This window comes from Heterodontus francisci, chromosome 3, assembly GCF_036365525.1.
Source record: "Heterodontus francisci isolate sHetFra1 chromosome 3, sHetFra1.hap1, whole genome shotgun sequence".
NCBI lineage: Eukaryota > Metazoa > Chordata > Chondrichthyes > Heterodontiformes > Heterodontidae > Heterodontus > Heterodontus francisci.
In genome coordinates this window covers 65441481-65458046 of record NC_090373.1, presented here as the reverse complement: position 1 = coordinate 65458046, position 16566 = coordinate 65441481, and the positions used below count along the sequence as shown (strand labels likewise).

General features: G+C 43.1%; 1 protein-coding gene and 1 pseudogene across 1 annotated transcript in view; both read left to right on the top strand.

Moving 5' to 3' along the window:
- Positions 1–16566, top strand: part of nbas (NBAS subunit of NRZ tethering complex) — a 308007-nt gene that overhangs the window by 62772 nt on the left and 228669 nt on the right. The window contains exon 21 of the mRNA XM_068028531.1: positions 4601–4737. Coding sequence (XP_067884632.1) covers positions 4601–4737 — 137 coding nt within the window. The remainder of the gene's footprint in view (positions 1–4600; positions 4738–16566) is intronic.
- On the top strand, positions 13541–13673 carry LOC137368099 (U1 spliceosomal RNA; annotated as a pseudogene).

The window sequence follows — 16566 nt, the reverse complement described above, 5'->3', positions numbered from 1 at the left end:
GGGGAGTCGGGCGGTGTTAGGGAGGTGGAAATAGGCATTCTTAGTGACAGGGTGTTTATGTGGTTGGAAGCTCATCTCTGGTTCAGGTAGGATACCAAGGTTGTGAACAATCTCTTTCAGCCTTAGACATTTGCCAGGGAGAGGGATGGAGTCTGTATCTTTAGAACTGAGGTTGCAGCAGGGACCAAAGCCAATGGCTTCAGTCTTCCCAATATTTAATTGAAGGAAATTTCTGCTCATTCAGTACTGTATGTCAGATAAGCAGTCTGATAGTTTAGGGAGAATGGAGGAGTCAAGAAAGGTGATGGTGAGGTGGAGCTTGGTTTCGTCAGCATACATGTGGAAACTGATGCTGTGTTTTCAGATAATGTCAGTGAGGGGCAGAATATAGATGAGAATTGGAGGGGGTCATGGATCGATCCTTGGGCGATACTAGAGCTAAAGAGTTTACTTGTCTGAGTTTATCTTGGAGAAGCACTACAGTGTTTGTGCGTTCCTTTTTCTTAATATTCCTTAAAAAATGATCATCAGCAAAAGCAGGTAATGCAAGTGATGCAAATGGATTGCCAGACATTGAGGCTTTCCCATTTCATTATCATACACTGTAAGGTACAGCGACGTAGTGGTTATGTTATTGAATGAGTAATCTAGAGGCTGAGGCGAATAATCCAGAGAATACATGCAACTCAAAATCCTCTATGGCATTTTGAGAATTTGAATTCAGTTTAAACAATCTGGAAATAAAATGCTAGTATCAGTAAAAGTGACCGTGAAGCTGTCAGATTGTCCAGCTGTTTCATTAATGTCCTTGAGGGAAGAAAACCTGCTGCCCAACCCTGGTCTGGTCTATATGTGACTCCAGTCCCATGCCAATTGATTCTTAACTGGTCTCTTCGGTGACAAAGCAAACCACTCAGTTGCATCAGACTGCTAGAAAGAATAACAAGAAAAACAGATGGACTATAATACTAAATACAAATGACATAAGGGGATATGGGGATAGTGTGGTAAAGATGGCATTGAATTGAATGCTCAGCCATGATCTTATTGAATGGCAGGGCAGGCTCGATGGGCTGAATGGCCTACTCCTGCTCCTATGTTCCTACACTTCTGCAGCCCAAGCATCGAATCAGCACATGACAAAGTCGACCCTGTAAAGCCCTTTTCACTTGCATCTGAGGACTGGTGCCAAATTTGAGAGAGCTGTCCCATAGACTAGTAAAGCAACACTCTGACATAGTGATACAGAATTATACCTTTGAGCCAATGTCCCAAACTCCTCCATCACCATCCCTGGCCATGTTCTGGGCTTGCAGCAGGTGATGAGAGAACAGACATGAGGGTATAACGTATTGGTCTCATCTCACCAATCTACCTGTTGCAAATAAGTTTGTCAATTGGCAGGAGTGACCACTGCACAGTTCTTGTGGCGACCAAGTCCGAGCTTCATGCTGAGGACACCCTTCACTGTTTTTATGTGGCATGATGCTGTGGTAGGTTAAGAATAGATCTGACAGCTTAAAATTGGGTATCCATGAGGCACTGTGAGCCATCAGCAGCAGTAGAACTGTACAATCAGTAGCCTCAAGGCTCGATATATCCCTCACTGCTCCAACATCTACCAACATGCCAAATGACTAGTCTTGCTTCACTGAAGAGTGTAGAAGAGCATGATTTCAGATCGCATTGGGACAACGAAAGGGTTGGGACATATGGGGTCTATTGATAATGAAAAGTGAAAAATTGGTTGGACCTGGCTTTGTCAGTGATTGTGGCGGAGCGGCCTCACCTAATGCCGATGTTGAAGGGTAGCCATGGATATGGGAGGAAGAGTTACATGCAGAGTCATGCAAAAAGGTCAGAGCGACTTGGGTAAAGGTTGAAATCACAAGAATTAGTCATTTCTCAGTGCAAAGACTGAGTAAGAAAATAGAGTTCAGTCAGAATGTAATCCGGAGACATTGGATGATGCATGTTGAGAACATTGAAGGAGAGGTTAGATTGCTGGGGTAGTAAAAGGTGAGAAGCTCATTTGGATCAGGAGCCAAAACGATAAGGGAACAATTTGAAGTGAGACTAGAGCTGAAAGCCATAGTGATTTGGGAAGAAAACATTTTATCAGACAGGGAAGCCTCAATGATGGGAAAGAAGATTTTGTTCATTTCCAGGATATCAATGAATTCATCCAGGGTGAAGTCATTGTGGGGAGATCTGTGTTTGCAAAAGAATTTAAGTTTGCAGAGCCATCCTTAGTGGGCGAGTGGTGGGTGATCGACCTAGGTTGTCAGTGGGAATAGAAAATTGAAACAATTCGAGAACTGGAGGGCATTTATGATAATCTCTGATTTCTGAGCTCTTTTATAGTCCTGCACAGGTGAACATATCCAGGAGTGGCAGAATAGTTTATGATCGGAAAACTCCAGGATCTGGAATACATTTGTTTCTAGCACTTGGCAATCTTTCTCATGTTTAGCATTGTCATTATCATTAGTTTTATCATCTCAGCTAGAGTAAAAAAAAAAGTGGATATTTTTTCTTGACTGTAGCACAGTTCACAGAAATTGTTTGCATCTTTCAGTCACAAGTTGAAATGGTGTTGGAGGTTATTTTCTGAAATAGCTGCAAAATTGATGTGGAAAAATTTCATTAAGTTTCATTAGCAGTTCTGGGAAATAAATGTAAGGTGTTGATTAATCAGAATAAGCGAGTGAATTTTTTTCAGAGGACGAGTTTTATTTTTCAGTTTCATCACTTTCCTAGACTTTTGCTCAATAAATTATGTAAATTTACAACTCATTTTTGTTGGTTTCAGCCTATAGCCGTGGCATTGATATTTGATGACTATTTGTAACTGTCTTTCCAATGAAGCTGGTACAGGTTAATGGGCAAACAACCTGGTTTGAAACTTGTTTACGAAAGCGGCTATACTTAAATTAATTGGCATCTGGAACTAGATATTTGAAGTGTCTTGTGTATTTTTCCTGGCTTATGGAACAGTAGATCAGTGTTAGTGAATTGTAAAGAAAAATTGTATATTCATATTGGCTTAGGACCACGTCTTAACCATGCAAATTTGGTAAGGAATCCATTTTCACATACTGTGAATCTTGCAATAAAGATGCCTTTAAATTATATTCTAACCATGATTGTTTATTTTATAACAGCTCTGTTCTATTCCGCTTTGTATTTTTTTTCCTGAATGGTGAATAAAAGAACAGCTAATCCAAGCAAAACTATTACATCTTCCTTCTGGCAATAATAAAAATGTGTACCAGACCACGGAGGTTAATTTTCAAGGAAATGCATTTCAGTGCTCAACTGTCCTTTCAAAAGTCCGCACTTCTCTTCTAGGATGGAACAACTTTTGTAAAGAATTTTGGCCAAATATGATCTGATGAAATAGTTGTTTTACTAGAGGGTAATTGCCTAAATAAATGTCTAGTTTCTCTGAATGGAAAATGAAATTCAGTTACAAATGCAAAGAGGGCCTTGGTTGGTGTCAGGAATCACCAGAGCTGTGGGAACATTCATGCTATTATATAGAAGGTGATTATTGCTTCTAAAGTTTCTAACCTGTAAAACGTAAACCCCCTGCTTTTTCCCTCCCTTATTGGTAAAGCAACTTTCACTCATCTTGGTTATTTAGACAAATGCAAATTAGCTGAAGTACAGAATTTTAGGCAGTCCATAACAGGCTATCAGTAACACTTGGAAAAGCATTTAAAGAAAACACTGCAACTTCAATGAACAATGTAAAAGTAGAAAGTGCTGGCACTGCTCTTAGCTTGTGGCAGATGTGACTCCCAACTTATGTGTAGTAGTGTTGGGAATCGATGTGTCTTGCTTTGTGGAAGTAGGCTTTGTATGGAGAAAATAATGGGAAATAAATAGATAATCAATCCAGCTTAATTTTTAACTTCAAATCCTAAAAAAGTTTTCTTTTCTGCTGAATTACTGCATCTTTGATGGCCATGTCAGCTATGGCTCAGTGATGGCATTCTTGCCTCTGAGTCAGAGTGTTGTGGGTTCAAGTTCTACTGTCGGACTTGAGCTCAAAATTCAAGACCGACACTCGGGCAGTACTGAGGGAGTACTGCACTGTTGGAGGGTACCATCTTTCGGATGAGATATTAAACCAAGACCTGGCCTGTCCCCTCAGGTGGATGTAAAAGATACCGTGCCCTATTTGGAAGAAGAGCAAGTTAGTTATCCCTGGTGTCCTGGCCAATATTTATCCCTCGCAACATCACAAAAACAGATTGATCTGGTCATTATCACATTGCTGTTTGTGGGAATTTACTGTGCGCAAATTGGCTGCTGCGTTTCCTGCATTAGAACAATGACTACACTTCAAAAGTATTTCATTGACTGTGAAGTGCTTTGAGACATCCGGTAGTTGTGGAAGGCGCTATGTAAATGCACATTTTTCTTTATTCAGATACCTCATTTTTGTATAAAACAAACTGGGGAATGGATGTGTATTGCATGTAGTAATAACTTTACTAACACTTTGTCACATACTAATTCTATTAACCAAGGTAGAATGCTTTGGTGTTGGTTGAACTGTGTTGGTAACTTTGGCTTTTTTTCTTTTAAACAGGAGAGCAATGTTCAGGCTTTGGAAATTCTATTTACTTACCATGGGTCAGATCTGTTGCCTCATCGGTTGGCCATTCTTTCAAACTTTCCTGAAACAACGACTCCTCATGAGTATTGCTTTCTTCTACCAGAAGCTAGGTAAGAGAAGCTAAAAATATATAGATGGTGTAGCTTTATTCCTTTATATCAAAGTTTTAGTTATCGAAATGCTTTTCTTCTTGTACTACATTTTAAAAATTAAATTGAAATGGACCTGAGTGGTTATGACATGAAGTGGGTGTTGGTGATTTATCATAATGATTCACGATTGCTAAAGATGCCAAACTCTCAAGTCCACAGGTAGGAGTAAGTGACAAAATATTTCAGAACTGAGCAAAAAGCTATACTGTGGGCCATTTATTATTTTAATAGAAATTAGTGATACTTACAAAAAAAGAAAACTAGATTACTGGACATTGTTAAAACGTGGCACCAGTTAAATCTGTGTATTGCCATACTCGGGAGCATTTTTCAAATTTTCTCAATTTCTGGAACAAACATTTTGAAATCTGGCTGCAGTAAAAATATTATTTGCTACGGTGTGAACATTTTCAGTGTACTTTTAAAAAAAAAAATTCTTGAAATGAAGCAATAGCTTGAATCAGCAGACATGATGGGCTGAATTTTACCAGCCTCTCTCAATGCTGTGGGTTGTGGCGGCGGGCCCGTAAAACGCTAGCGGGAGTGGCCTGCAACAACCCACGACGCTGAGAAAATCCCGCTGGATATTAACGGTGGCGGCGAGGCCTCAGTGCGAACCCCCCCCCCCCCCCCGCACCGCCAAGTGGTAGGGCCTTCATTAAAATATGAAAATCACAAAGATTAATATGCAAATGGCCTTACCTGCTGGCGGCGGCCGTCCCACGCGATTTTTAGGGCCGCCGATTGCAACCGTACGGAGCTCTGAGGCGAGAAACCGGTGGGGCGGTGGTGGAATGAAATTATCAGGGCGATTGTGGGGGAGCAGGGAAATGTTTTTTATTGGCTGTGGGGATGGTGGGAAGGGGTTGAAGGGCAAAAGTGACGAGGTTGGGGGCGGGTTGGGGGGGGTGAAGTTTGCAATGGCAATAAAGTTAATTCAGGGTCGGTGGCCCTAAAATAGACATTGAGGGGTGGGTTGAAACGGCCTCCAGGTTTCAATAAAATTTTAAAATGAGGTGTAACTGAATTCCCTTATAAATATTAAAATTTCATCTAAGGGCATCGAAGCCCATTAAAAATGGCGCCTGCGCAGTGGTGCCAGATGCCGTTGCCGGGGACGCGGCAGCCAGCCCCTCTATTTAAATGCGCCCCCACGCGTAATGTCGCGGCGCGCTGATAAAATTCAGCCAGTTTAGTGTGAAGACATTGTGTTTCTGAATTGTGCATTCCTTTGTGCATAAGCCATCCTGTAGAACAATAATATCACTTTTTAGTGTTGATGGATGAAATACTTTGCGATGCAAACTGTTAAAATAGACAGACCTTGTGTATGTCAAACACTCTATGCTCACATTTGAGAAACAATATTGTTGTATCTGAATATTGAAAAGTAATTTTCAACGTATTTGCAATAAAGTTTGTTGCATTAGTTTAAATAACTGGTTTACATTTTATCAGTAGACGTTTTTGACAATTCTGTGAAATGGAAGTCATGTCTTTTGTGAACCAAGTGATTAAAAAAAAAAAGTCTGAGCAAGCTTCATACCTAAAAGGAAACCAGAAGAATTTTTATTCAATTTCTTGCTTGGATAGAATTTTTAAATATGCACTGCATTTGCCATGGATTTCAACCATTTCTTCAGAGAAAGTATCAGGAAAAAATTACTTTTAATTTTTTTAAAGCACAGTGTGGGTGTCATTTTTTTTAAAAAGGCATCAAGATGATGGGTACTTTCTATGATGATCAAAGATGTTTTCCACAAATGCAATAAGCAAAAGTGATTTGTTTATTTACCTCCGTAATCAGAAAAACAGTGGTGAACAGTCTTTGATACCTGTCAGTCTTTGAACAGAGCAAGATAAAAACAACAAAATCCCAGCACAAGCAATGTCTCTGATTTTTAAAACAGTTAGCATCTATAAAGAGATTTAGTAAGAAAAGACACCATAGCAAATAACATATTTTTCACCAGACGCATCAGATCAGATTGGCTGTCAAAATACTAGTCCAGTTGTACCAATCAAAAGAGCATGAAATGTACCAATATTGACAGGGGAAAATTTGTAGGGCTGTGGGGAGAGAGCAGGGGAGTGGGACTAATTGGATACCTCTTTCAAAGAGCCAGCACTGACACGATGGGCCAAATAGCCTCCTTCTGTGCTGTATCATTCTCTGAATGCTGTGGAGGTTTTTAAAAGAGACATACATGAGGGCTTTCACATAGTCCTAACCTAGAATTTCTGAGGGACCACTGGAAGTCATCTTGTTGACGTCAAGTAACACTGATCTGGGAAGTGTGGCATATTCTTTATTTTGTATAATTGTGCAAAGATAACTTGTACTGATTGACCTAATCTGAGTTTAATCATAACTTCAGCTCTGCTCATAATGTGGAATAAAGCAGCTTATTGATTTGTATAGAGCCTTGGCTCACCAAGTGTTTGCATGGTTCACTGTCAGAGGGATTGAATAAGTACAAACGTGAAAGATGTGAATATCTGGTTCGGGTCTCTTGTTACACCCCGCCCAAGATTACGCTATCATATCAGTGGATAATATGAGTCAATTTTCATAAAGTTAGGATGCTCAGACTGATTACAGTAGTGACTGATACCACTGCATCTGGAAAATTGTTTACCATAGACTAGAATTTTAACATCATCTTTAACAGCAGTACAATACATGGTAGCTACAGATTTTTGTGCACAAATGTATTATTTTTAAATTCCCTCTGTGAATATCACTGCTAGGGATAATAAAAATAGTTGTCATGATAACATTGACTTGACATACGTCAGACAAATACAGCAATAGAAGCAGTAAAATAAATCTGGAGAATTTTAAAATGTGGTAATCTGGTTTTGTATGCATTATCACAATCATATAGCCACGGGACAGAGATGAAGTAACATAAAAATCCAAAATTAATGGTATGCGGATATATTTTGTTAACGTATTTAAAGTTTAAGTGTCATTATTTGCTGAAATAAATGACTTGCACAATCCCTGTGAATTCTCTGCATGTGTGTGTTTGTGTATGTTATCTGTTAGCATTACACTTTATATTTGCTATAGCTTTGCTAATTATAGGAAAAAAGTAATTCAAGCTGATTTTATTCACATAAAATGGGATTTTAGTTTTACGTTGCAAAATCTTAAAAGGATACCTTTTTAAAGTCTAATTTTTTTTTCTGTTGATTCTTAGCACCTGTAGGTCTTAAAACAGCAGTTAGCTGAAGAGTGGGGAAGTTACGGGTTAGTGAAATATTGTAGCTTTTGAGATTAGAAAGAAAGGAAAGATTTGCATTAAGGTATCACCTTTCATGACCACAGGATGTCCCAAAATACTTTTTTTACAGTCAATTTACATAGTTCTGAAGTGTAATTACTGTCATAATATGACAGATGCAGCAGCCAATTTGCATGCAGCAATGTTGCATAAACAGCAGTGCGATAATAACCAGATAATCTGTATTAGTGATGTTGGTGGAGGGATAAATATTGGAGGGGCCACCAGGGAAAATTCTCTGCTGTTCTTCGAAAATCCTATGGGATCTTTTATGTTCACCAGAAGGGGGTCTTGGTTTAACATCTCATCCAAGACCTTCGATAGTGCAGCAAGTCTGATCCCAGAGTTTGGGTTTATGTATTCTGGCAGGGGAGAAACCATGATCAGTGGCCTTTGATCCTGTCCCTATTTTTTGAGCAAATGACTATAACCAATTCTAGAGCTTCAGGCCAGGGAGTGGGCAACACCGTTCGGGTGATCAGGAAGGAGGTGCACCTGTTGACCGTATCTTCTTCATCAAGAGAATCCTCATTGATTGCTGTGGATTCCAAGCTACCGATATCTTCTGCCTGCAGGACTTCCCCAGCAGTGGATATTTCGACGCGACGTTTAAGAATGTGGCGGGATGCATCAAGTTCCTGAAGGTCTTCAAAGAGAAGGGCAACCAGGCGCCGTTGTCCATTCTCACAGTGGAGCCGCTCTTCACGCTGCCGTCGAATAGTCACCACCTGGTGATATTGTATCTCTCCAACCCCCGTGTTCCTGTCGTGGGTGTACTCACCTTCCTAGCCAGATACGTCGAGGTGGTCGGCAGCAGCACTGATGTCAGGGACCCGTTTGGGACTTGGACAAGTAAGCGGCAGGTCAAGGTGACCTTGAAGGTAGATGCCAACGGAGCCATCATCCACCCTCCCTCCAGCTTCGCTATCAGGGGAAGTCGAGGCTTCTTGGTCAATGCGGGGCAGCCCAGAGTTTGTTGCACCTGTGGCAAATCTGGTCATGTGGCAGCTAACTGCAGCACAGTCGTCTGCAAGAACTGCAGGAAGGAAGGCCATCAGACCAAGGGCTGCAAGCTGAGTAAGTGTTGCAACCTGTGCGGTGAGGCAGGCCACCTCTACAAAACCTGCCCCAAACGTTGCCTCAGCTATGCTCAGGCGGCAAGGCCCAAGGAAAGGCCGGGAGAAGGAACAACAAATGTGTCTGGTGCTGGGAAGGAGACAAGCAACCCTCTCCGCAGCAAGGAAAGCCTACCTGAGAAGGAGAAGAAAGGGGAGGCAGCTGAAACCCTCCACCCGACACCTACCCTGTGCCCGGAAACCCCTCCTCTACAGACAGAATCAATGGAGGAGGAGGCAGATGATGGACAAACAGGTCAGTGGCAAGTGGTACAAAAGAAAACCACAAGGAAAAATCTACCTAAAGCAGAACAGGTCACCACCCAAACCAGTGGCAAGAGGAGGCTACTGTCTGAGACAGACTACAGCAGCTTCTCTTCACGGGACGAGGAAGTGTCGGAACGACGGCACCTACAAAAGAAACGGCAGAACTCAAAGGAGCTGGAAGATGAAGCCCCCAGCCCCCCGGGCACTGAAAGTTGTGATGGGTCTAGCGCGCCTCCAACCCAAAGCACTGAACCTAGCGACGTGCCCAGCGCATCCCAGCTCCGGGACACTGAGAGCAACGACACGTCTGGCGCACTCCAGCTCTGGGAAGCCGGGAGCAGTGATGTTTTCGAGGAAAAAACAACAGCAGAGGACAGCCCAATCCTTGCTGTCTACAAGACCGTCCGATGTCACCCCAGCGGAACAAACCCTGCTTGAGAAACCAGGAGAGGTTTCTGAGCCCAACAAACGTGAAACAGCTTGCATACGCTATGGGTATGCAGGAACATACCCAAGGACTGGGTCTAACAATGACAAATGGTGTGGGAAGCAACAACTAACTTTAAAATGGGTATAAGGATTGCTTCAATTAACGTGCGTAGCATTAAATCCACTATGCGATGTGTTTCAATCTTGGACTACCTCGCCAAGGTCAAAGCCGACCTACTGTTTCTGCAGGAGTGTGGAATACCACACCTCAGCACCTGCAGGCAATGGTTGAGATGGTGGTCCCATGGGCCATCGATCTGGTCAGGGGGAAATGATTCCTGTTCCTCCGGCCTGGGTACAACAATGCTCTGCTCCGGTTGATCAACGTGTACCCCCCGGTTCAATGCAGCGAGCAGCTGACCGTCTTCCAGAAGTTCCCACTGCTGCTGGCGACGTCCAGGCCAGTGACTTCAACTGCATCATCGATACAGCTGGATGATCCAGCAGTGACGACAGCAAACCGGATGCTACGTCCAGATTCCTAATGGAAACAGTGCAAGTTGCCAAACTGCACGACGTCTTCGGCAAACCCGCAGACGGAGCGCAGCGCAGATACACGTGGTCAAGATTGGACGAGTCTGTCCATTCCAGTATTGACTTCCTGTTTGCGTCCCGTGCTGTCACCGTCAGATCCGCCGCCGTCAAGCCGGTGTTTTTCTCTGACCACTGCCTCTTACTGGCCGACTGTCACTTACAGGATGACCAGCGGGTTGGCAAGGGGACATGGAAGCTCAATGCTATGCTGCTAACCCCAGATAACGTTGAGGAACTCAAAAGGCATTACAAAGATTGGAGAACCATGAAACCCCTTTTTGAGTCTCCAGTTCACTGATGGGAGGTGATCAAGGAGAACATCAAGGGGTTCTTTATCTTCAAAGGGGTTCAGAGGGCGAGAGAGAGACAGAGGGAAATGTCCCGACTCCAGAAAAGTATGCAAAATCTGCTCTGGCTGCAGTCGTTGGGGGTCGAGATCAAGGAGGACCTCCATGAGGTGAAGAGCCAGCAGGCCTCGCTCTTTGCCATGGAGGCCTCCAAGATCATCATCCAGTCCAGAGTCCGCTCCATGGAGCAGGATGAGACATGCTCCCGTTACTTCCTCCAAAAGGTACACAGAGTACACAGAGAGAGCTCTGTTATCAGCAGCCTGAAGGAAGAGGATGGCTCGGTAACGTCTTTGCAGTCCGACATACTAAGGATCAGCAAATCCTTTCCGCTGGGCTGTATGACATGAAGTCCATAGACAGCACAGCTTCGCAGTCCTTCCTGTCATCTATCACAGAGGTCTTGGATGACAGCACGAGGGAGAGACTGGACAAGCCGCTAACTCTGGATGAGCTGACAAAGGCAGTCAGGTCCTTCGAGCGGTTGAGTTGTATTCGGCCCTGTGGGACTGGGTCTGCCCAGATCAGCTGGAAGTATACGACAGTATGCTTCTGACCGGCAGCATGTCAGAATCCATGAGGAAAGGCATCATCACCCTCATCTACAAACGGAAGGGAGAAAGAGGGCAGAAATCAGAAATTGGCGGCCCATCTCACTGCTTACTGTTGACTACAAGATTCTGTCCAAAGTCATCGCCAGTCGAGTCAAGTCTGCTCTGCAATGGGTGATTCACCCTGACCAGACCTGCACTGTACCCTGCAGGAAGATCTCTAATAGTCTCGCGCTACTCAGGGATACGATCGCCTATGTACGGGACAGGAGGGTGGACACCTGCCTCATCAGCCTGGACCAGGAAAGGGCCTTTGACAGGATATCGCATGCCTACATGATGGACGTGCTTTCCAAAATGGGGTTTGGGGAGGGAATCTACAATTGGATCAAACTGCTCTACACAAACATCTCACACAGTCTCAATCAATGGGTGGGAATCTGAATGTTTCCTGATCCAATCTGGAGTCAGACAGGGCTGTCCTGCCTCCCCTGTCTTGTTTGTTTGCTGTATTGAACCCTTTGCTGAGTTTATTAGGAAGAATGTGAGCATAAGAGGGGTGACAATTCCAGGCAGTGGAGGTGCTCAGGTTAAAACCTCGCTGTACATGGATGACATCGCCGTCTTCTGCTCGGATCTGCTATCCGTTTGCAGACTGATGAGCATTTGCGACCAGTTTGAACTGACCTCTGGAGCCAAAGTTAACCACGGCAAGAGCGGGGCCATGTTCTTTGGGAACTGGGCTGACCGATCCTTTGTCCCCTTAATAGTCAGGTCAGACTACCTGAAGGTGTTGGGTATATGATTTGGAAGGGCTGGGGTGTGCACCAAAACCAGGAAGGAGCAAACAGCCAAGATACACCGTAAGCTGAGCATGTGGGAGCAGCGATCTCTGTCCATTGTGGGTAAGAACCTGGTCATCAGATGCGAGGCGCTCACGTTGTTGCTGTATGTGGCGCAGGTCTGGCCCATACCCCACTTCTGCACCGTGACAGTCACCCGAGCCATTTTCCGCTTCATCTGGGGATCCCAAATGGACCGGGTCCGGAGGGACGTGGTCTTCAAACCTCTTGATAAGGGCTAGAAAAATGTACCCAATGCCACCCTCATCCTGATGACCACCTTTGTGTGTGGCTGCATCAAGCTGTGCGTAGATCCCCAGTACGCAAACTCCAAGTGTCACTATGTGCTGAGGTTCTATCTGTCCCCAGTGTTGCGAAGGATGGGCCTGGTCACATTGCCGCGGAACGCTCCATCCAGTTGGACCGTGCCGTACCGCCTATCCTTCATGGAAAAGTTTCTGCGAAAAAAACACCTTTGACCACCAATCCATCAGGCAGTGGTCTGCACGGAATGTCCTCAAGACCCTACGGGAAAAGGAGATGGTGGATCTGGTCGGATAGTTCACCGAGCAGACTGCCAAAGTCATTTGGCGGAATGCCCCATCACCAGAACTTTCAAACAAGCACCAAGGTGTAGCTTGGCTGGTGTTGAGCAGAGCCCTCCCCGTCAGATCCTTCCTGCACGCCCAGGGTCTCTCAACCTCCACACAATGCCCTCGAGGTGGCTGTGGTGGGGAAGAGACGGTTGCCCACCTCTTTCTGGAATGTGTCTTTGCAAAGCAGGTGTGGAAAGAGATGCAGTGGTTTTTGTTGAGGTTCATCCCAAGCAGCTCTGTAACACAGGAGTCTGTGCTCTATGGGCTGTTCCCGAGGGCGCACACTGAGATAAACATCAACTGCTGCTGTAGGACCATCAATTTGGTGAAAGACGCCCTTTGGTCTGCCCGAATCTTGCTGGTCTTCCAGTGCAAAGAGTTATCCATGACCAAATGTTGCAGACGGGCGCATTCCAAGGTCGCACTAAAGCTTGGGGCAGCCGCCGCAGAGGCTCAATGGGGAAAGACCACTGTGTAAGGTACCCCCACCAAGGTGAACTGAGGGGCTGGATCCATGGAAAACCCCTCGGGCTGTATCCAGAAAATATTTTTTGCTGCAAAAAGTACATGGCAGGTAAAATGAAATGGAAGGGTTGTGAGGCAACTCACTCCTGTATTGAAGGAAACTGATCTCTTTTGCACTCTTTGTATTGTTGACTTGGTGCTGTTTTTGAACTGTTTTGTAATGTATTTTTTACTGTTTTTTTTATGAATAAAGTATATTTTGGGGAAAAATAATGTGCTGCCAGGTTGAGACTAACCCATTGCACTTAGGGTGTGTTGACGTCTGCGATGTCCCCAAATGTGGGATACTCGACTGCAAAATTTATGTTAGTGGGGGACTTTGTTCGCACTCTCCCCTGGCTTTACAAATAAAAATTAGAGTTGATTTACTGGGGGGAAAAAAAAGAGGTTCTCCCAGGATGAGAAAATATTTGTTTGCTGCAAAAAGTACATGGCTGGTAAAATGAAATGGAAGGGTTGTGAGGCAACTCACTCCTGTATTGAAGGAAACTGATCTCTTTTGCACTGTTTGTATTGTTGACGGTGCTGTTTTTGAGCTGTTTTGTAATGTATTTTGAACTGTTTTGTAATGTATTTTTTTTTACAGATTTTTACAAATAAAGTATGTTTTGGAAATTAAAAAAAAAGTATTCTGTATTTGTAACTGTTGTAAAATGAATAGAAGAAACGCCCCTCCCTCCTCTCCCCCTTTCTCCCCCACCCCATACAGACTTAATATTTAGCCCTTTTTGTCTGTTCATTTATGCCACTTCAGGGCATGCCCTTGGTTAAGAGATTTGAGCCGACAACTTCCCTTCAGGTCTTTTTCTTCTTTAACGTTCTTTTTATTTCTCTTGTTTCAGCTGCTAAAAGGTTCACAAGAACTACCTGTAGGGGTTTCTTGTTTTATTATTTCACAGGAACTTGCAAATGTGGAGGAGTAGTCTAAGAATTATTCCATGTCATGGTGTGGAAGCAGCAACTTGCTGCCTTGCCCCCTTGAAATGTTCTTGCAATCTCTTTATTGCTTTGATCAAAATATATGGCTGTGTTTTAGTTATTAAAAGGTCCTTTCTAATGGGAGTGTTGCCTGTTTAGTTCACACTTTTTGTGAGTCTTTTGTTATGAAAGTGCCTCTGTTTTGTTAAATATATTTTTTGAGGATTCATGTTTGAAAGATTGAAGAAATGTTAAATGTTGGGGTTTTCAAAGGGGGTCATGTAAAGGCCACTTGACTTTGAAAAAACAGTCCCTGGAAATGTTTTTAAAAGAGTCTTTTGAGGAAAACAAACCTTTCTGGGAAACCACCTGACTTCCAGTAACAACAAGTCTTTCCAGGAAATCACCTGACTTCCAGCTCAATAAAGAACAGAGAACTTTGGACACCTGGAGAAATTGTTTTCAAGTATTTACAGGTCAAGATTGATGGAGGTCAAAAGGTTGACTTCCTGTTGTCGGTTTCTCTTTTGAATTTTTTTGAGTTTGGGTTGAACTGTATAAAAAGGGAGAGAACTCCTAAGGAAGGAGAGAAGACCACAACCCAGCTCAGCTTTCCAGCATATCTCTTTTATAAAAAAAAACTCTCAACTCATCTTGTTTCCTGTCTTTGAAGAAAAGCCTGCTAAATTAATTCTTAACGCTGCCTGAAAAGTACTGTTCTAAAAGATCCCAGTGACCCATCTACGTGTACTCAGAGGCCAGACTGTTTGCCAGTTTTGGAACACAGCGTGTCTCATCTGTGGTTTCTTCAAGAATGAGCAAGTATTCCGCCCAAGTATATTTTTTTGTCTGTAATAGAGCTCTAAAAACAAAAATCCCTTTATTTTTCTGGTTAACCACTGTATGTATGTATGTGAGAGAGTGAGGGGCTCAGGTATAAAGGGAACTTTAATATTGCAATCTGTGTGTTTATGCTTTACTTCATTACTGGTTAAGACTTGTTTTATAGTCTGATAATTTTGTTGTTTATTAAAGAAACCTAGTTGGTGTGTTTTATTCTGGGATAAAAATGGTCAATGATTGACCATATCAGTATGTGGGAAAAGTGAGCCGTGGAGAAGTGGAATTAGAAAAAATAGTGCACCCCTCCTGCCTCGGTCGTAACACTTTCAAGTATTTGATCGTATGTTGTCTTTGCATGCTTTCAAGATTAATTACACAGTGTAACACTGTTAATATTGAATACAGATTTGTGACTTGGGTCTGCAAAAAATGTATCGTGTATGCAAAATAGTTCTTGACTAGATATGAGTTTTTCATTTTTATTTTGGGATTATGCTGAATATATATTTCATGAAAACTAGTGGTTCTCAGAATTCTGTACTTTGAACAAAATATTTATACAGGAACACCTTGCTTCCATTGCAGTAATTGTATCAGGATTATTGCAGGAAATGTGTTCTCTAGAGAAATAGAAGTACAGGTTAAAGCTAGCTATAACAGTAAAAATTGGATTGGGCATTGCATTTATTCATGTTATGGCCAAGCAGTTCCAAGAAAGCTTTGGACACAATGTGGAAGATGCATTAAATGCTGCCTACGGTTATAGAAACAGTTAAAGTGTTATACTTTTAATAGCTTCGGAGACGAAAAAGTTTGGCTTAGTAAGAAAAAGTGGTCATCTAAGCAGTGTGTATGCTTATTTCTACTGAATAGAGGTTTTGTAATTGGAAATCTCATAGTCACTGGCCTGGTAATGTTGGCATTAATGATTACAAAGTCAGTTTTATAAACGTTCTCCACATACATTATTATTAAATCTTAGTGTGGCTGATCCTGATGAAACCATGGAGGAAATATTAGTTTGAGTAGTGTCAGTTCAAGCAGTGCTACGTCGACAACATCGATTCTGCGGGCTGCTATTTGCATGGCTTGCCAGACATTCTTCAGTGTTATCGATGGGGAAACCCATGGAAGTAGCAGCTCGCAGCGCTGTATTCCCCTGCAGAATCGACATCTGCGTAGCAGCACGATGTGAACAAATTTCTTCCCCCCCCCCCCACCCCTGTTAAAATTTCGTGAAAATGTCATCATGATGTGGATGGGCAATGCATGCAGGATCTCCTGTTCAAATATCCTGTAAAACTCCAGTTTTACTTGGCTAACTTCATGCATCACACCCCATAACTTTAAATTGGGAAGCTTGTAATCAATGTTCCCTCCAACTTCTGTTTGCTGTGCGCGGTTGGCTTATTGCACTGCGCAGTGCCTTTGCAAGATTGATGCACGGCTGGGCATGTGTACAACTTAAAG